The sequence below is a fragment of the Garra rufa genome, chromosome 3 (genome assembly GCF_049309525.1).
Source record: "Garra rufa chromosome 3, GarRuf1.0, whole genome shotgun sequence".
Classification (NCBI taxonomy): Eukaryota; Metazoa; Chordata; class Actinopteri; order Cypriniformes; family Cyprinidae; genus Garra; species Garra rufa.
The window spans coordinates 38,223,793-38,242,716 of NC_133363.1; the positions used below are offsets into that span (position 1 = coordinate 38,223,793).

General features: G+C 38.8%; 1 protein-coding gene across 1 annotated transcript; it reads left to right on the forward strand.

Annotated features, from left to right (window-relative positions):
• The first annotated feature begins 8,699 nt into the window (after nucleotides 1–8,699).
• irx5a (iroquois homeobox 5a) lies at nucleotides 8,700–12,167 on the forward strand. Its single transcript, XM_073837089.1, has 3 exons — nucleotides 8,700–9,297; nucleotides 10,308–10,713; nucleotides 11,161–12,167. The coding sequence occupies exons 1-3, from the start codon at nucleotides 9,058–9,060 to the stop codon at nucleotides 11,850–11,852; spliced, it is 1,338 nt and encodes a 445-aa protein (XP_073693190.1). The 5' UTR covers nucleotides 8,700–9,057; the 3' UTR covers nucleotides 11,853–12,167.
• The last annotated feature ends 6,757 nt before the right edge of the window (nucleotides 12,168–18,924 follow it).

Genomic DNA, 18,924 nt, shown 5'->3' on the forward strand with positions numbered 1-18,924 from the left:
AAAGCCATCCCTCCCAACCACCTCAATCTTTCTCTCTCTCCCTCTGTGCTCTCTTGCTCGCAGCACCAGTCAGAGCGATGACTCCCGGTGCTGTCTAGCTTCACTTTCAAAGCGCTGTTTAAATGGGCTCCCTCAAGGACGGAAGCGCAGCCTTCACCTCTACGCACCTCTACTGTCTCCCGCATGGACGGCCCTCTTAACTTTCCCTCCTTCCCCCTCACTCAAAATATTCAGACGCCGGCTCTGCTTTTCAACAGATCCTCCCAGCGTTGGCAAATATAGGTGTGGGGTGAGTGTGCCGTGTTAAGCTATGAGAACCGAGGCTTCTGCTACAGTCATTACACGGTGGGCTGCTCACACACTGATGTTGTCTGAAGAGCATCTCATCTGCATAGGGACACACTTCATGAGTTACACTCAATGCACACACATTGCTCTTTTGCCTTCATTAACAGGCTACAGGGAAACAAATATGTCTGAGACGACGAGCAATGTTTTGATAGTGGGTTGCTGTGCTTAATTATCATAATATATATATATATATATATATATAATAGCATTGCTCATTGAAATGAAAAAAAAATTGAGACAAAAATGTTTCAATATATATATTGTAACTTTTCATTATATATTCAGGTTTTATTCATGATGTATAAATCTCATATGTGACCCTGAGTCACAAAACCAGTCATAAGGGTCAATTTTTTTAAATTAAGATTTATACATCATGATTAAATAAGCTTTCCATCGATGTATGGTTTGTTACAATAGGACAATATTTGGCTGAGATACAACTATTTGAAAATCTGGAATCTGAGGTTGCCAAAAAAAAAAGAAAAAAAAAATAGCCTTTAAAGTTGTCCAAATGAAGTTCTTAGCAATGCATATTACTAATCAAAAAAACAAGTTTTGATATATTTATGGTAACAAATTTACAAAATATCTTAAGGGAACATGACCTTACTTGATATCCTAATGATTTTAAGTTTATATATATTTTATATATATAATTTTGAACCAATGTATAACAAAGGAACTACTCTGGTGACAACTTTCTGCTTTTATAGTGATGGAACTAGAGAGTGAGCACAGGTGAGACGAATTGCTCTTTGATCTCACTGCTATATTTTTATTGCAAGGGTGGAACCACATTTCTCTGGGTTACAGATGCTTATGGGAAATGAAAGGTGAGCACACCCGCAGATACCAGTGTGTCACACTAAAATGCATCCTCCCTGAGGGAGAATGGAGGCAAGGAAGAGGGTTATACAAACTGATCGTCAGCAAATAATGCCTGGGCCCCAAGCAACACAAGTCAAATGCTTGAATGCTACAACTGGGAAATAGATGCACACACACACACACACAATGTAGAAACACCTCAGAGGCATATGGACAGATACCTAGAGCGGAATGCTCTCAAACAGCCAACCAGGTGTGGGTAAACATATTCTCAGAAATGTCTATGAAGAATTTCAAACTCATAGGATATACTCCTTTTGTAACAGCATTTGGAATGATTTAAAGGGATAGTTCTGTCATTAATTTCTTACCATCATGTCGTTCCAAACCTGTAAGACCTTCTTCGTTCATCTTCAGAACACAAATTAAGATATTTTTGATTAAATCCGAGAGCTTTCTGACACTGCATAGATACCAATGCAACTATTATGTTCAAGGCCCAGAAAGGTAGTAAGGACATTGTTAATGTGACATCAGTGGTTCAACCTTAAATTTACGAAGCTACAAGAATACTTTTTGTGTGCAAAAAAAATGAAAAATAATGACTTTATTCAAAATGAACCACTGATGCCACATGGACTATTTTATCGATGTCTTACTACCTTTCTGGGACTTGAACGTGGTAGTTGCGTTGCTGTCTACTGAGAATCAGAAAGCTCTCGAATTTCATTAAAAACATCTTAATTTGTGTTCCACAGATGAGCGAAGGTCTTGCAGGTTTGGAACGACATAAAGGTGAGTAATTAATGACAGAATTTAATTTTGGGGTAAATTATCCTTTTTACATGGTGTATATTTCTTTATGATTTCTGTCTATTTATTATTCAAGGAAAATCACATTAATAAATCATAAAACTACAGTATATTTCTAAAGTACAATGACTGGCATTCTCCGGAGCTTGCTACATGTATTATGAGAGGCCATATCATGTACTATTGCAGCATAACAAAACAGCTAATTTGGATCCAACACCTCAGTGATATCCTCCTAATGAGGAGCAAATGGGGAATGAGGCCTCGCTCGCATTGTTGTTGCCACAGATTACACCTGACACCCAAAACGCCAAGGCTTGATCGGGTAGCTGTTTGAACGTATCAAAGGCAGTGGAGAGAAACCCAACACCTCTCCTGCGAAAAAAGCGTCGGGGAGAGAATGTGAGAGGGCAAGTACGGTATGCAGAAAAGCAGGCAGAGAAAGCCATCTACATTTCAAATGCAGAGGATGTTTTCCGTTGGATGTTTATGAAACATGGCTGCTGGGATTGAGCAACTGTAAGAGGATATGGCATCAAAGAGCTGCTCAGAGAAAACAAAACAACAACACGCCGCAGCTCACGGAAGAGGAGAGTAGAACACAACTCCTCCTAAGAATTATGCAGCAGCTTCAGCTGATTACCTGCAACCGGGAGCCTCTAAATGACTCCCTCGAACCTCAGGCCAGGACACAAACTGTCTGGATGGAGAGTGGGCGGGGCACAACGCTGACCAATGGGACGACAGGAGGGCTTTGTATAAAAAGGGAAAGATCTGTGGGTGGAAGAGTGTGTAATAGCAAAACAAGGATGCTATTGCAGTGACATAAACCAATCTGGGACTATAAGTAAAAACACTCCAGGTAAACATCCTTCAAATCTATCATTCACTTTGAACAACTGTAATATTATGGTATGTTTAGTTAGGTTTTGAAACCACATAAAAAAAGAAAAAACTAAAATAGCATTTTAGCACACATCTTAACATACCAGCATTATTAAACAAGCCAAAGAGTGCTAGAGAAAAAGAAGTTTAATTACATTTACTGTAATCCTCTGGAGGTCATGTTAGCATACCCGGTGTACACTGACAACTGCAGTCAGAAATAAAACAACTGTGGCCGCTTGTTTTCTCGCACCAATTAAAGGGCATTTTGACAGATCAGGGACTGCTAAGATTTTAAGTCTCTGTGAGGCTTTTAATGAAGACTGTGAATTGTATATAGATACTTTGTTCTACAGCAGTTTATCAACTGTCTATAAACGTATAGCATTGACTACTGGAATATATTTACCTTATACATGGGAATCTGCAGAAATCATCTAAAGCACAAATGACCTACATTTTCGTAGATGCAGTTTTTGGTGGGACAAGAATTATTAACCACCATCCAAACAAACTCCTTCATTCATATTTACTTTGAACACAAAGCATTGCTCATGCGGCTAGAAACTGTTTTTTTTTTTTTCTAGTTTTCGAATTTGAATTTGAGATAAAACATTTTATCATTCAAACAAACCATAAATCAATAAATCACATAACATTATTTCTCTTATAAATGTTAAGTGTCTTTAAACTATGGAAAGGCAGCATATAAATTAAACATTTAATAGTATTATTATTTGCTTCTACTCACACTTTATCAGATTAAAGTTGCTATGACAAGGTTCATTCTGTCATTGCAGACAAAGCTCAAAAATATCTAACATTAACATTTAACAACTAACAACTCTGTTAATGTTAGTAATTAAAAATAGTCGTTCACTGTCTGTTCATGTTAGTTCACAGTGCATTACTAATGTTAACAAATTAGTAAATGCTGAAATTAACATCAACTAAGATTAAAAAATGCTGTAGAAGTATTGTTCATTCTTAGTTCATGTTCACTAATGAACCTTACTGTAAAGTGTTACCAATTATGGTGAATACACCAGTGATTTCAGATTTGATTCAGTGACATTAACACCAGTTTTAAAGTTAAACAGCCACTATTAAAAACGACTAAAATATGCACCTAAGATACCTAAAGGCTCTTTCATACACTCACAAATGTAGTAAGCATCTGAAATACACGTTGTCAAATGATTTTTTAGTAACAATGTTCTCCTGCAACTAATTGATCGTAACGGTCTTTAAAGGTGTGCGCATACAAGCTGGTGGTGTCTGATTTAATATTAGCAGACAGCAAATGAGCCTTACAAGACACAGGCATCTGCAGTAGTACAGAGTGCATTGTATCGCTGTGTGCCTTAGTGCTGATAAGAGATGCGTCTGCAAAACCCTGAAAAAGCTTGTTTTCCCAACACTCAATCCTCATTAGGCTCAATCAATACTCCTTTAGTCCTTCAGCTTACTGACTCATTTCAAAATAACATTACAGGTCATTTGTCTCATCGTTGACTAGGCTGCATTATGGTGCTTTCTCGCTCTCAGAGCACAGAATGACACAGGGAGGAGAGAGAATGTCGGATACCGAGATTTCTACGTTGTGGATACAACTTTAAATATTTTTTTGGTGAGAAGTCATTGAAAAATCAATGTCTGCTTCCTACAATCCATTTCAACCAAATCAATCATAATCTAGCCCGGCTGGCAGGGGAGAGAGAGAGAGAGAGAGAGAGAGAGAGAGAAAGACAGGGGGAGGGAGATGAGAGAGAGAGACAGAAAGAACGAGAGAGAGAAAAATGCACACAATCTTTGTCTGAAATCTCTCAATTCTAAATCCATTCTCATAAAAAGCTCATCATCACATCGTTTAGCCTGGCTAACGGCCTGTCAGTCACCAGGGGCCTCTGAGGAAGACTACCGGGAATATGGAGCCACAGCTGGGGGACCCGGGGACCCAGTCTATCTCTGCCATATGAACACTTTCAAATTGACTGGGGTGGTAAAGGCTATCGTGATGAGAATCAGCAAGTCGATTAAATCTGCTAGAAGTCCCTCATGGTATTTTCACACCTGTTCCAGGGGGCAGAAAAAAATACCAGAGTAATCATGTTTAAAATAAATGAGCTCCTGCATCAACATTCGAGGTGGTTTCAATAAAAGGTTCTCGGCAAACCTATAGAGTACTGACAGATTTAGATTGCTCTTTTAAAGGATCAGCGTTGCCCCTTTTGATCTTGTGCCCTACTTACATAGATATTTGGATCATGGTTAGAAGTGCTCCATCACAAGCAGCTTTTTTATGAGCGAACACATAGTTGTGCGTGCGGTCACTCACACAATCAAATGCCTACACTAATCATGTTGTGTGGAAAACTGATCTGAATATTTATTATTTCCTTTGGTTGTACATGTATTTTAATTAAAGCAAAAATGAAATGCACAGTTTTCATGTTGTCAAAAAGATGACAAACATCGATTGTAGTTCACTTTGATATTTTATTTCACAGTATTGCCAATAATCAGTAGATGAAAATTATTTAAATATTTTTACACTTTTTGCACTCAATAGACATGATAAAAATAGAATTGTTTCAAAGCATCCAAAATTACTAAAATAAATGAATAAAGTCATGGTGAATAAAACTGTTTTTACTTTCAAAGTAGAATAAATTCCATGCGTAAAGTGTATCACACTATATCATTTGTAGTACAGAATATAAATAGCATTTAAATATAAATGTGTATTTGTTTAATGCTATTATTATTATTATTATTATTATTATTATTATTATTATTATTATTATTATTATGTGGCTTTGCTGCTTAGGGAATAGGGTTTACGTGTGCACATGTGTTTAATCATTTCATAAAAATGGCAAGGTCAAAAATAAATCACATCCATTATTCGCTACGGATCTCCCCAAAGCATTAGCGGCGGACTGTTTAGAATTTCAATTGGCTTCCAAGTGGCAAAACCCCTTAGCTAATACATCAAAGAATATTTGGCGTCAACTAATCGGTTTAGGGCAGATTTGGAGTGGCTAAAATCCGTTTGTGGGGGACAGGGAGAGAGGTGCACGTTACCGGCTGCCCACTGCTGTCGGGAGAGACACGCCTAACCTTGTGCCTCGAGGAAACCTGTCATGCACTTCACGTTAACTAACTTTGTTTAACCAGCCCATTCTGCGCGCGAACGCGAGAAGCAATTAGTCTGCTACAATAGATAATGCTTTCTAATAATAGTTTCTAAATCCAAATTAAATTACGTCGTTTCCCTTAGGCATTTTGGTGAAAAAAGCACCGCTTGAAATACCTCCCCCTACTTTTTTTTTTTTTTTTTTTTTTTTTGATCGTCCTTGTTATATTTCGTTTGACATATTGCATTATTGTGCAAAGATTCGGACTCTTGCATATCTGCACGCCTAGTCATGTTACAAACACGCATAATTGGAAACATAAGCGTCCGTCATAAAACAAGCAAAAGAGAATAACTTATACATCACTGAGCGCACATATCCTAACATAAGCCTACACCTCCCCTTGCCGTCCAGTCTGGGAGTTCACGGGAGCATTTCGGGAAAATACAACACGAACTATTTCAATATAAGACCTCTTTGCTAAAACACCATGCTGTTGTAAAAGTGCTGTTGTTCAAGTATTCGTCCACTTACCTACAGCTTTGATGAGGCAATTATAAAGAATGTCATTTAAGTTAAATGAGCAGTTTCCTACCTTTCTGCCAGCGCGTGTAGAGTGTGACTAGACCCTGCTGCATTTCTCTTTCCATGCTTTCTTTCATTCACCCCTCCACTATCGCTAAACAGACTGCTTATCGAATCCTATTGGCGAAGAGGAACTCATTACTGCCGATAATACTCTATCAATGAATATTGACGTCATTTAAATGCTACTCCCGGGTATCCTTGGAAACCGATACGCTATTTAAAGGTGATTTAAACTGTGCAATAGCCACTTCCAACTGTGCCTCAGCAAAAAAAAAAAAAAAAAAAAACAGGAAACATAAATATCAAGTGAATGAGATTAAGTATTTTATTTGGGATATGGATTTTTTTTCTGTTATATGCAATCGATTCAAAATGAAAAAATCCAAAACATCTCATTAATAGATTAATTAATTAATAGATATTACAAGAATAACACTCATAAGCTATTGTCATTCTCCTATGCTCCTCAACTGAATTTTATTTATTTATATACACTCACGGGTGGAGCAGATATTAAAAAAATGCTTTACTATCACAGTCGACACCGCGGTAATTTCGTATGTCTACAGTTTGTTTTGCTTTGAACTTAGCATTGGTCCACTGAGTTTGAGCGTCATCATTCTTCACTCTTGAGAGTGCAGTAACACGTGACCTCATGAACACACTCTGTAGCAGCGCCTACAGCGATCCCTTTCGGCTCAGAGAGATTTTAACAAGTGAGCCAGTCCACTGACTCCTGCGTGAAGTTCCTCAGCCACCACTTGTGTTTTTGTTCGTTTAGTTTTTGCTTATGAATCAACACCGGATGTATTTATCAGTTAGCTGACCTTTTGTTAATATGTGTAAAGGAAACTCGGTAGATTAAGCAGGCTATTAATGCAACTTTGGCATTTCAAGCATTTTTGCACATTACTGAAATTATGGAATTTAACTTTTTAAAAATATTTTACATTACATGTAGCTTGTTTTTTGTTAGGTTTTTGAGTTATATTTATCATTTACTGTTGTGATGACGTGTACAGTAAATACAAATAAAATCAGTTTTATGTTAATGCATTTTAGGCATACTGATCTAAATATTTATGATGTTATTATTTGTTAGTATAGATAATATAGTCTGGGAGCAAATAGAATAAAATACATGATATTCTTCGCCGCAGAGGAATATATCTGTTTGAATCAAAGGGGCTTAGAGACCCTGGTCGTGATGGATTTGCCGTGGTTCATATGGTCTTAATCTGTCTGCGCTTGGGGCTTTGGTGTAAAGGAGAAGAAGATCTGGTTTGTTCCGGGATCTAAGGCGAAAACTGTCCAGCGGACAAATCAGTTAACACCTGTCAAAAGTTACTTCTTCACTTTCTTACCGCTGAGACTTGATCTAAGCGCGCATACAGTCACCATTCGGCTCTTTGTTTCTGTAAAATAGTTTTGCAAAAAACTATTGTGTAAAAATGTTTTTCCAAGCTAGGCAATAAAATATAGACTACCTCCACATTATCCATGATCATTTGCAAACGCATGACAGTTTGAAAGCGACACCAAAATAGCCGTGTTCAGTTGACTTAAAGCACGATGGATCAGTCTGCCGCGCATTCTTAAAAAAAGTATATTTTTCTACAAGCTTAAAATGAGCGACGAGAACACGCAAAATCAAGAAAAATGAAGAACTACAAACAGTACTTGTAGCGTCTCCTGTCGTATTTGGCAAGCCGTCCCCACGAAAGATAACAGTCCATTTGTTATTAATCATGTGTGAAAATGAAGGCTTCGTGTATTTAGAAAATGAGGAAAGTTGAAGTTGATGTACTGGCTCGCATGAGACCGCCATCCAGGGGCTGTAGCTGCTCAGTCTAAGGCATTGAGGCTTGTTAGAGACAAAAATAGGGGGATAGCGGGGGAGATTGTTAGTGAGTGCCAGGGTACGACTGTAGAGTAAGAGAGAAAGAGAGAGAGAGAGAGAGAGAGAGAGAGAGAGAGAGAGAGAGAGAGAGAGAGAGAAAGAGAGAGAGAGAATCGATTCAGGCTGGGCTGCTGTAACCCAGCTCCAGCTTGCCTTTCCTTCGATGACTACACCCCGAGAGGAGGAGCGAGAGGCTCATAGTAGGCGTCAGAATCCTCAATTTCCAACTTAGCATCCTGGCAGGACACTCTCCGAAGCAAAGCCCCATCCGAGAGCAAAAAACTTGTCCCGCGCGCTCGGCATGAGAGTCACAGCGCGCGCAGAGGGTGAGAGAGCGCCTCGAAAATCTGCGTGCGAGTCTGACAACGACTGATTAACGAGTGTGAAGTCTATGCATTCGTCGTTCTCTTTAATTTCCATCACTGCTATCAACGTGAGGAGGACGGGACGGAGGTCTGTTTACGCGGAACTCTATGAGCGAGCGCAAAGAGCGCGTTTGAGTTTGAGGGAGAAGAACTCAAGTGAGAAGCTTATATTTGGATCTTCACCATGGCGTACCCTCAGGGCTACTTGTATCAGCCATCCGCCTCTTTGGCACTCTATTCGTGTCCTGCCTACAGTACAAGCGTGATATCGGGACCCCGGACAGAGGAGCTAGGGAGATCTTCCTCTGGCTCTGCTTTCGCTCCCTATGCCGGATCTACAGCGTTCACCAGCGCCTCGCCAGGCTACAATTCCCATCTCCCGTACAGTGCTGAAGCGGCCGCCGCCACTTTCACTTCTTATGTGGTGAGTGCACGCTCTTATTTTTCTACTTTTAGAAGTTGCCGGATTCATTTTTGACGCTTTGTTTTAATTGATATTGTGTTGCAAGACTGAGAAACACAGTAATCATTTGCGCAACATCTGCGGTTTTAACAATCAAATATGCATTCGCGGAATTTGGCTGGGTTTCATCACACTTTAAATAATATATATATATATATATATATTTAAAACAACCAAAAATTGTTCTCAAACAGACCGAATGGAAAAAAAGGCATTTGATAATTTTCTCTACACAGTAAATAAAGCAGTCTATTTGGAATTCTACAAATACAAATAGAACAATGCACAAACATCATTTCGCGTATTTACTGAATGAAACAAATATTTATGTATAACGCTTATTTTTGTTGTCATTTGTGGCAACACGATTTCCTCGGTTCTGTGGACAAGATGAGGTGATTACTCCTGATATCAAAAGGAATAAATTATCAGTTGTTCCTCATTTGTCTTTAACCATGTATTTAGTCAAATAGGCTACTTAAAGGAAACATGTTCTACCGGCTATTTAAATGTGAACTGCTTGCACGTAGGCCAGCGCTAGTCGATGCGTGTACAACACACTGTCAGATGACCCTACATAAAGCTGCAACTTCTAATTAGCTGGCTAATCTGAAAATAAACATTGTCAAAAGTCAGTATAGCTGTCGAAGGGAGATTTATGATCGCTTACAGAGAGGAGGGATTTGGGATGGAAAGTTGTGAAATTGCATTTCACAATAATTCTTGCTGAGGGGAATGAGGCAACTGACAAAATTTAAACGATAGAATACGTGGCCCAGCGGCCTTGTACTTTACTGTTTTGATTAATTAGATTTAAAGTGTGTACATGTGGCATGCATGTGTGTGTGCGCGCAGGAGTGTGTTTGTTTATGGTGTGTTTGCGTAAGTGATCTGTAACCGATCCTACATTGTGCGCAGGTGTCCATAAAGTGATATTTTGCTAATAAAACAATTGGTTTGGATCCTTGCAGAGCTCCCCGTATGACCATACGACAGGCATGGCCGGATCTATAGGGTATCATCCTTACGCTGCTCCCTTGGGCTCGTACCCTTATGGAGACCCGGCTTACCGCAAGAATGCTACCCGGGACGCCACAGCCACTTTGAAAGCTTGGCTTAACGAGCACCGGAAAAACCCGTACCCCACCAAAGGCGAGAAGATCATGCTGGCCATCATCACGAAAATGACCCTCACCCAAGTGTCCACCTGGTTCGCTAACGCCAGGAGGAGGCTAAAGAAGGAGAACAAGATGACCTGGACCCCGCGGAACCGGAGCGAGGACGAGGAGGAGGACGAAAACATTGATCTCGAGAAAAACGACGACGACGAGCCAAACAAGCCCACGGACAAGGGAGACTCCACAGACACAGAGGCAGGTCTGTGGAAAAATCATCAATTTTTCATTGCAGTCGTTTCCACTCCGGGCGCAAAATTGATTGCTGGTTAATGGTGGTATATTATTTATAATGGGAGAATTGCTTTAAATAATAATCACCTTGAACTCCTATAATTTGACTTCTTATGGACTGAGAATTGCTGGTGACGTATGGTGTTTTGCACTTCATTTATCTCGAGCTGCATAATAAGGACACAGCTGGCGCACGGCATCTCATTTATAGCTATAATAACACCAGCCATAGTTTATTATTATTATTATTAACAATATAATAATAACAATAATAATATGTTAAATGACTTTTACATTGCACAGATTTTTTTAAACCGTATAACTAGGATAAAACAATTTAATATGTGCATGCAATATTTATCTCTTTCTTACTAATTATACATCTTGCTTTATCAAATCTATTTTTTACTTTCAGATCATAAACTCATCAACCCAGGGGAGATACCATGCGACAGGTTTAAAGACGAGTCTCATGCTAAAGATCTTGATCCACCTTTGACAGACTCGGAATTAAAAGACACAGAGGAGCGGACGGATTTGCTCGCCGAGCAAGCAAAACCCACCACCTCTTCTCCCTCCGTCCTACAGAGAGGGAATGATCTCATTACGCAAGAAAAGCCCTCAGAACCGGGCCACGCTGCGAGCACGGGGAACAGCAACGTAACGTCTGTTATTCATTCTCCCCCTTCGGCGCCCAAACCCAAACTCTGGTCTCTAGCCGAGATCGCCACGTCTTCGGACAGGTGCAAAGGGAGCAGTGAGGCTCCACAGGCCGCGGGGCTGGGTCAAAGCACAGTCATAGCCAGCGCTGCCTCGCCGACCCGGTCCTCCCCTCAGTGCCCTCTCCCCAATAACACTGTCCTTTCTCGGCCTATTTACTACACGTCCCCTTTTTACCCGGGCTACACGAACTATAGCACTTTCGGACACCTCCACAGCAGCCACGGCACCAACACCAGCTCCACGGCACATTTCAATGGATTAAGCCAGACTGTTTTAAACAGAGCCGAGGCTCTGGTAAGAGAGAGCAAAGTAAGAAGCCAAACACAGGTAGATCTTTGTAAAGACTCACCTTATGAGCTAAAGAAAGGTATGTCAAACATTTAATACCGGATTCATCGCCAGTCACACGGACATTTATTTATTATTTGTGGTTGCTTAAAGAAGAAGCAAAAGAAGACGCATTCTGATTTAAAAGAAAGAAAAAAAAATCCGAGGACAATTATTTTCTGAGTAAATGCTTATCCTCAAAATCTTAGTTTCTGAATGGTTAATCAAGAGGATGTAACTTCTAAGAATTGTCTTAAACGCTGCAGCCGCCTGAGTCTATTTGTATTAAAGACTAATATGTATATTTAATGTAGCATTTTGTATTTAAAATGGACAATACACTATCTTTGAAGTAAATTATGGAAAAGAAAATGTGTGCAGCGATTGATTTGGGAATCTGCATGAATGTGAATGAGAATTTGATAGCTGCACAATTTAAAGCGATATTATTTATTTGCGGATAAACGACATAACGACACAAATAGGCTGTTATTGCTAAACGCGGAAATGCCTTTAACTAAAGCAGTGTGATAATACTTGGAATTACCAGGAACGTAGCCTACTGTTTCAGGATTTACCTCTAAAAAAAACAAGCAGGGGCGGCATATTTTGAAACTCAGGCGGTTTGGGAAAAGCCATATGAAGTCGGGGCTTTATTTGTCGTTTGCTGTTTAGTTTTTACATAAGTTTTTCCCGATAGCATTCGGTCGGGGCAATGCTCATCTCTCTTTTGCAAACAGAGAGATGCCTCGACGGATGAATATTGATATGACAACACCGGCAAAAGTGTCGAGCAGTCATTTAACCCAATTACATTCCAACCGCGTCGTGTTATATGCAAAGCAATCAGGTGGCGAACTCCAGTAATGAGTTCGATTTTATGCCAAATTTAGACCTCATTACTATTTCCTAGGCGTGGCAAAGTGGTTAGAGGCGCGCGGCGATGCGGAGTGGGTCTGGGAGCATACTGCTCTGTTATATCATTAAATGGTAGGATAGGCTTAATAGTGCTTTGGATTATAGACGCTGATGGCTTTCAAGAGTGTAGCCAAGGTGCCGTGACAAGCAAATGTCCCCTGGCATGGCCTGTCCCTTAGTACTGTCCTGCACCTCTACCCTCACCCGCAGGTAGGTGTCACACTTGCTCTTAATTTCGAGGCCTGACTCTTTAGGAGACTGAGTGAACCTTTTTTCAAGAAGCGCAGATAACCTGGAGTAAGAGAGGGTAACAGATTTAAAACAAGGTTTAAAAAAAAAGTGTATTTGCTTTAGCATTTACAGAAAGAGTTACCAAGATACAAAAATCACATGCAGATATTGCAATTATTTTAAAAAATAAAGATTTCAATTGTTTTAGTTATAGCTTTAATTTTAAGCAAAAAACAAAAACAAATCTATAACAAACTTTAGTTAACATTTAGCTAATTATACAAGTCTTTCGAATATAATTACAATTAATAATTTAGATAACTTTAATATTTTGTCATTCATTATATGTACAAATCAGTTGTATAATTGAACATTGTTCCATTAAATATAATTATGATTATAAAATGTTAATATCATTTTTAAAAATTGTAATTCAGTATCTAAGCAAGGGCTACTTAAAATGGGCACGGACAATTACATTTTTAATTTTTTTTAAGCACATCCTCTACATATAGGATTAATATTTTGAGCATTTTATCTAAAAAATTATGCATTGCCTTGAATTATAACCAGAAATGAATAACAACAACAATAATAATAATAATAATAATAATAATAATAATAATAATAATAATAATAATAATAATAATAGGCCTAATAGACGTGAGGACGGGAAGCGACTTGCTTCAGTCGGAGGTCGTGTCATTAATCTCTATAGTTTACTTTGCGCACTCCAGTTGAAAAGTCCCCTGGGTTTCATTTAATTCCCCTGGCTCTAATGTCCTTCCCCGGCAGCAGAGCGGGTGAGGGGGGCAGCTATATTTAATCTCTCGGAGTGGGATGGAGCTGCCGCTGCACCACATCAGCCGGCTAAATAGCATAATTATGTTTTTCTTTGCTGATCCCTCTAGGAGTTGAAGCATTCGATGCAATGCCCCGTGTGTGCATAAGCCCCTTCTAGACGTTTAAAAAGCAGCAATTTATATTCTCGAAGACAGATGGTTACATTTTCCTCCCGAATTAATCTAATAAACATTTATTCGCCTGAATAGTTAAATTTTTAGAAAATATCCTCTCTTCTAATGCCGATATGCCAGGCTTAAATATTGAAATTTCGATAATAATTTACGATCTCATTTTACGCATGATGGAAATCAATTGGATATTTCAACTGGTGGACGGGGATTGTGTAAAAGCTGATTTTTACGCATATAGACACAATAGGGTAAGTCTTTTGAACACAGTGAAGATGCCTAATGTACTCTGTAAAGGTCGTGCATGTGAACTTCAACTAAAATTTGCTTTGAGTGGCTATAATGCAAAAAAATAAAATATTTAACTTTAAGAATTTTTTAAAACCCAAACACGTGACCTAAAATCAGTGATCGTCTATTTTAATTTGCTGTGTTGAGGGTAGTATATTATCATAACGAAAGACACATGGAGTATTGTTATTCGCCCTAATGTCGTTAATAGTTTTAGTCTACACCCTATAAATTAAAATCGCGCATAACCCATGTACATTTTAAACACAGGCTTCAATTATCTTCACCGTGACACAATATATTAATCCAGCACGCATTCAGATTCGGCTCGGCCGGTCCGTGCTTCTGTGAGAATGAATAACCGCACGAACTCCGCAATGATCCCACACGACTTTGTTCAACTTTTTCCCGCGTCTCTGTCTCTCTCTCTCTTCCAGTTGAATGGGTCTCAGTCTCATTGTTCGGAAGAGATCCACAGTCACTGTGTGTGCATGTCAAGTGAGAGCAAGACAGTTCCCACGTGTAAAAAAGAGAGACTGAGACGAATCTAACTGATAGGCTAAATAAAGAAAGTATATGCTGAAATAAGATTTTAAAATGTAAATTCGCTGTTCTGCGAATACACTTTACCGCATCTCTACAATAAGTAAAAGGAAAAAAGTAGGATACAAAAGAGCCAAGTTACCAGAAACGACTTCATTCACGATTTTCCGTAATAATATTAGGAGGGGCTGCGATGTAAACTCTAACAATTAAAATAAAGCCTAATATTATTATTCTTTGGTTATACATCTGGATTAATTTCAGATGAGTTTCTGAACAATAGGCTATATCGAACGAGGATCAGGGAAAACGAAATTTTATCGAAATCACTCATATGAAATTAAAATAGCGTTTACAGCAATAATTCCAGAGCTGTTAAAAATACATGCGGGTGTCGACAGGCCCCTTGCTAACAACTGTTTGCTTTCATTAGAAACGTGACATCAGCTTATTCATGCAGCAGGAAATAAATAACTCTTATTTTCTGGGAAACTGGACTAACACAAGTCAGAATAAATGGAGAATAAAGTGAAACAAAAACAAACCAGCAAACAAATGGCTTTCGGACACATTTAGATTAATTAGGAAATACAAGGGGCTTGGAAATAATAATAAAAAAATGTACTTATATATATATATATATATATATATATATATATATATATATATATATAAGTACATATATATATTCTAGCATGCATTTTAGAAAGCCGCGCACTCATATTTCTTAAGCAAAATCCACTCCCCTTTTTATAGGCTACATTTCTAATACACTAATTGTCTGTAAATTTGCGGAGAAAAAATGCAGAACTGATCCTCTAAAATTCAGTGTATAGTAAATATCCTCTGGGTATATTTCCTAAATGTGTTTGCATATATCATTCGCAATAGCATTTCCACGCTCTACAACCTCACAAAACCAAGCACCAAATTAACATTTTTATGAACAAGGTTCTGTTGCATCTCAGCTTAATATATCATGATAGATATGGGTTTAAAACAGAAAATTTGATCTTAAAACATTCACGCGTAAAATTACACCTGCCACGTAATCGGGCACTAAGCGACTGGGCCTCTCCAGAAAAACAGGTAAAGTCTATGGCGTAATCAGAACCTGTTGATAAAAAAAAAATAATCGCTAAATCACCGTTAAAATGTACCGGACCAAGTGTTCCAAAACAGATTTCTGCATAATATCGACAGTCCACCTGATAACAGCCAACGACTACTTGATCCCTCCACACTAACACGACTCCAGCTGAGTCGAATCAAATTCAGCTCGAATGTGTAAAAGGACACCCATTTATTTGACCTGCTTATAATATGCGCTGGGACATCTGTGCGAGGCAGTAGAGCAAGTGTGGCCAAATTCAGAACGTTTTTCCCCTCTCTGTCTTTCCTTGAAGTGAACAATATGCCGGTTGATTAGGGCTAGTTTGTTTAAAAAAATAGAGACAAGAAAACTGCTTGAGGGGACCTTGGTCGGAAAAAAATCTGCGGACCTAAAATAAGTAAATGACAAAGAACTAATCGCAAAAAAAAAATGTTTCGGAGTGACTAATTCTTTTCAAAACATCATCCTCAACCTCGATAAAGAAACTGAAGTGGAGTGGCCTCTTCAGTGCAGCATGCTGGGAATACCTCCTCCCTTTTATTTAATCATCCAATCCCACTGAGGAACCTCTTAATTAATTATGGGTGCTAAAAATTCACACCAGCTGTTTCTCTCGTACTCTCTCTTCACTCCGGGGCGAAGAGTGTGACGCGGCCATGGGGCGTAATTTTCACAAATTAGCCCATTTTCTCCACCAAAAATCGAGCTCCTGTCAGGGTTGTTCTGACGTATATCATTTCGCGGGCTCTAACTGCAAGTAGACGAGGGGGGAAGGAGAAGTAAGGAGCGGCTTTTCGGCAAAGTCACGGCCCATTCGACACTTATAAATCGCTCGTGTTAAAGGAACATTTTAGATAGGCAGACGTACATTGTAAGTTGAGCCAGATGAAATGACAGGCTGTGATTTACTGCTATTTACCCCCACTTTAGCCTAGACTTCACCCACTGTTTTCCTATTGCCCGCATGCGGCTCTCTGGGGAGAGATTACACGTGTCATGTTCAGCCTTCTGATGTTTTAAGTGAAACCTCCTTTTTTAATGTTAACGAAGAATAATGAGTCGAGCGCATTTTTGCCAATTAGAAGAATAAATACATGTTTCGTTAATTCAGAAGAAACACCAAAATAAGGCTTTATTCGCTGTGGAAGTAAAACCACAGTCATATTTGTGTCTGTGTTCTTTTTTCTTTTAAAGATACAATGTAATAATATGAGCAAAATTGTTATATATATATATATGCACACACAGAGGTGTGTCTACCCACATATGAAACATTTATATGTAAACTAAGATTAAACCACACAATATCAAATTCAAGACACCTTCAAACTGATCTCTCATTTCTAATCTCCAGCTTTAGATCAGAGACTGGGTCTAACCTTTCCTTCACCTGTTCAACTAAACTATTACGTTATCAAAATAAATTTTACATTTAAATCAAAGACAATCAGTATCACAAAAAACAGAACATATTTAACGTGTAATCAATGTTTAATGTGCATAACAACAACAACATTTCGAAAATATATCTGGACAATCTATTCATTTTCTGTGAAATGGCATTTGACATAAAAAAAAAAACATCTTCAGCTCAGTGCATCTGGCATATTCACTTTAACAATAATTGTTTACTTAATATGTTTTCTCTGTTTACTATACCCTGTCACTACTATTAATGATAAGCACATGGAATATGAAATATCTGCCCCATTGAAAGGCGAAGCCACACAAGGATGGAAACATTTAGTTTTAATGCAGATATAAACGCTTTTTTAACTGCAAGGAAAGAAAACAGGGACAGTTTTCAACACATTAGGCTCAAGTCCTAAGAGTCCCACCGCACCACTTTGCCTAGATAAGCGGCTAGTATTATTACATTCTTAATGGTTCAGATTAAGATTGATGAACTGTTTTCTTTTGGGCACTACACAGGGTCCATGAGAACGGGGGGAGAGGAGAGGGGGACGGAGGAAGAGGGGATGAAGGGAGGTCTACAAGCTGCCTGTTTATTTACATTTGGCCTTTTTAAATGATCCCTTTCTTCTAGACATCTGTTCCACATTATGACACTGATATTTAGCCTAATGGCTGTTCTGATGCGCTGCTCTGTGAGATAGCAGGAGTAAGCGGCCATTATCTGCAGCCCACCTGGGGAAGAAAGCCAAGCTTGATGATGGAAGTTATGCAGGAGAAAGAGGGGCAATCATCTTTTTTTCTTTCTTTCTTTCTCTTTCTTTCTTTCTTTTTTTTTTTTTTTTTTTGGGGGGGGGGGGGGGGGGGTGGAAGAAGCTGACCAGTTTTTCACAGAGAATGTTCTCCCTCTCAGGCTGATGGATGCAAATGTAAGCTCTGTAATTGGATCAGTTCCCCAGATACAGATAAATGGCTGCTGCTTTACTGGGGTTATTTTGAGCGATGTGAAGTGTGTCTCTATGTGTGTGTGTGTGTGTGTGTGTGTGTTTAGGCAACATTAATGAGAAGGAGTTGAGACACGCTTTACTCAGTCACAACACTGTGTGCCTGGACCTACAGTACACATTCACACACTAAATGAGGAGGAGGCAGCACTGTCCTGTGACTGTTTTCTTTCAGGCACTTCACAGGGTGTTGAACTCCCACACAAGCCAATTAAGAGAAGGCACTTGCTGATGATGTACAACTAGCAATTAACAAATGTCAGGCCACACACACACAAAAAAGGCATTAAAATCCCTCCAGCAAGCCCAAATACAGGTATTTCAAATTCATTCACAGAACAGATCATAAAAAATAGTAATACATTATTATTAAATGATTCCTTAAAGGGACAGTTCCCCACAAAATTAAATTCTGTCATCATTTACTCACCCTCACTTAAAATCTATAACTTTATTTCTTGTGCAGAATGCAAAGAAAGACAATTTGAAATATGTTTAGACCTTTGGAGGGATCCATATAATAAAAGTTGGTGGGGTTCAAAACAACAATGGACCCCTTTAACTTTATTAGAAAGTACTAAAAATGACTTGTTGTAGGAATTTGTATGATTTAGCCACCTTGTTAAATACGTACAAATTGG

Coding starts and splice junctions, on each gene's coding strand:
- irx5a (XM_073837089.1), top strand. CDS start 9,058: ATGGCGTACCCTCAGGGCTACTTGTATCAGCCATCCGCCTCTTTGGCA. Junction 9,298..10,307: donor CCACTTTCACTTCTTATGTG/GTGAGTGCACGC, acceptor GGATCCTTGCAG/AGCTCCCCGTATGACCATAC. Junction 10,714..11,160: donor CTCCACAGACACAGAGGCAG/GTCTGTGGAAAA, acceptor TTTTACTTTCAG/ATCATAAACTCATCAACCCA.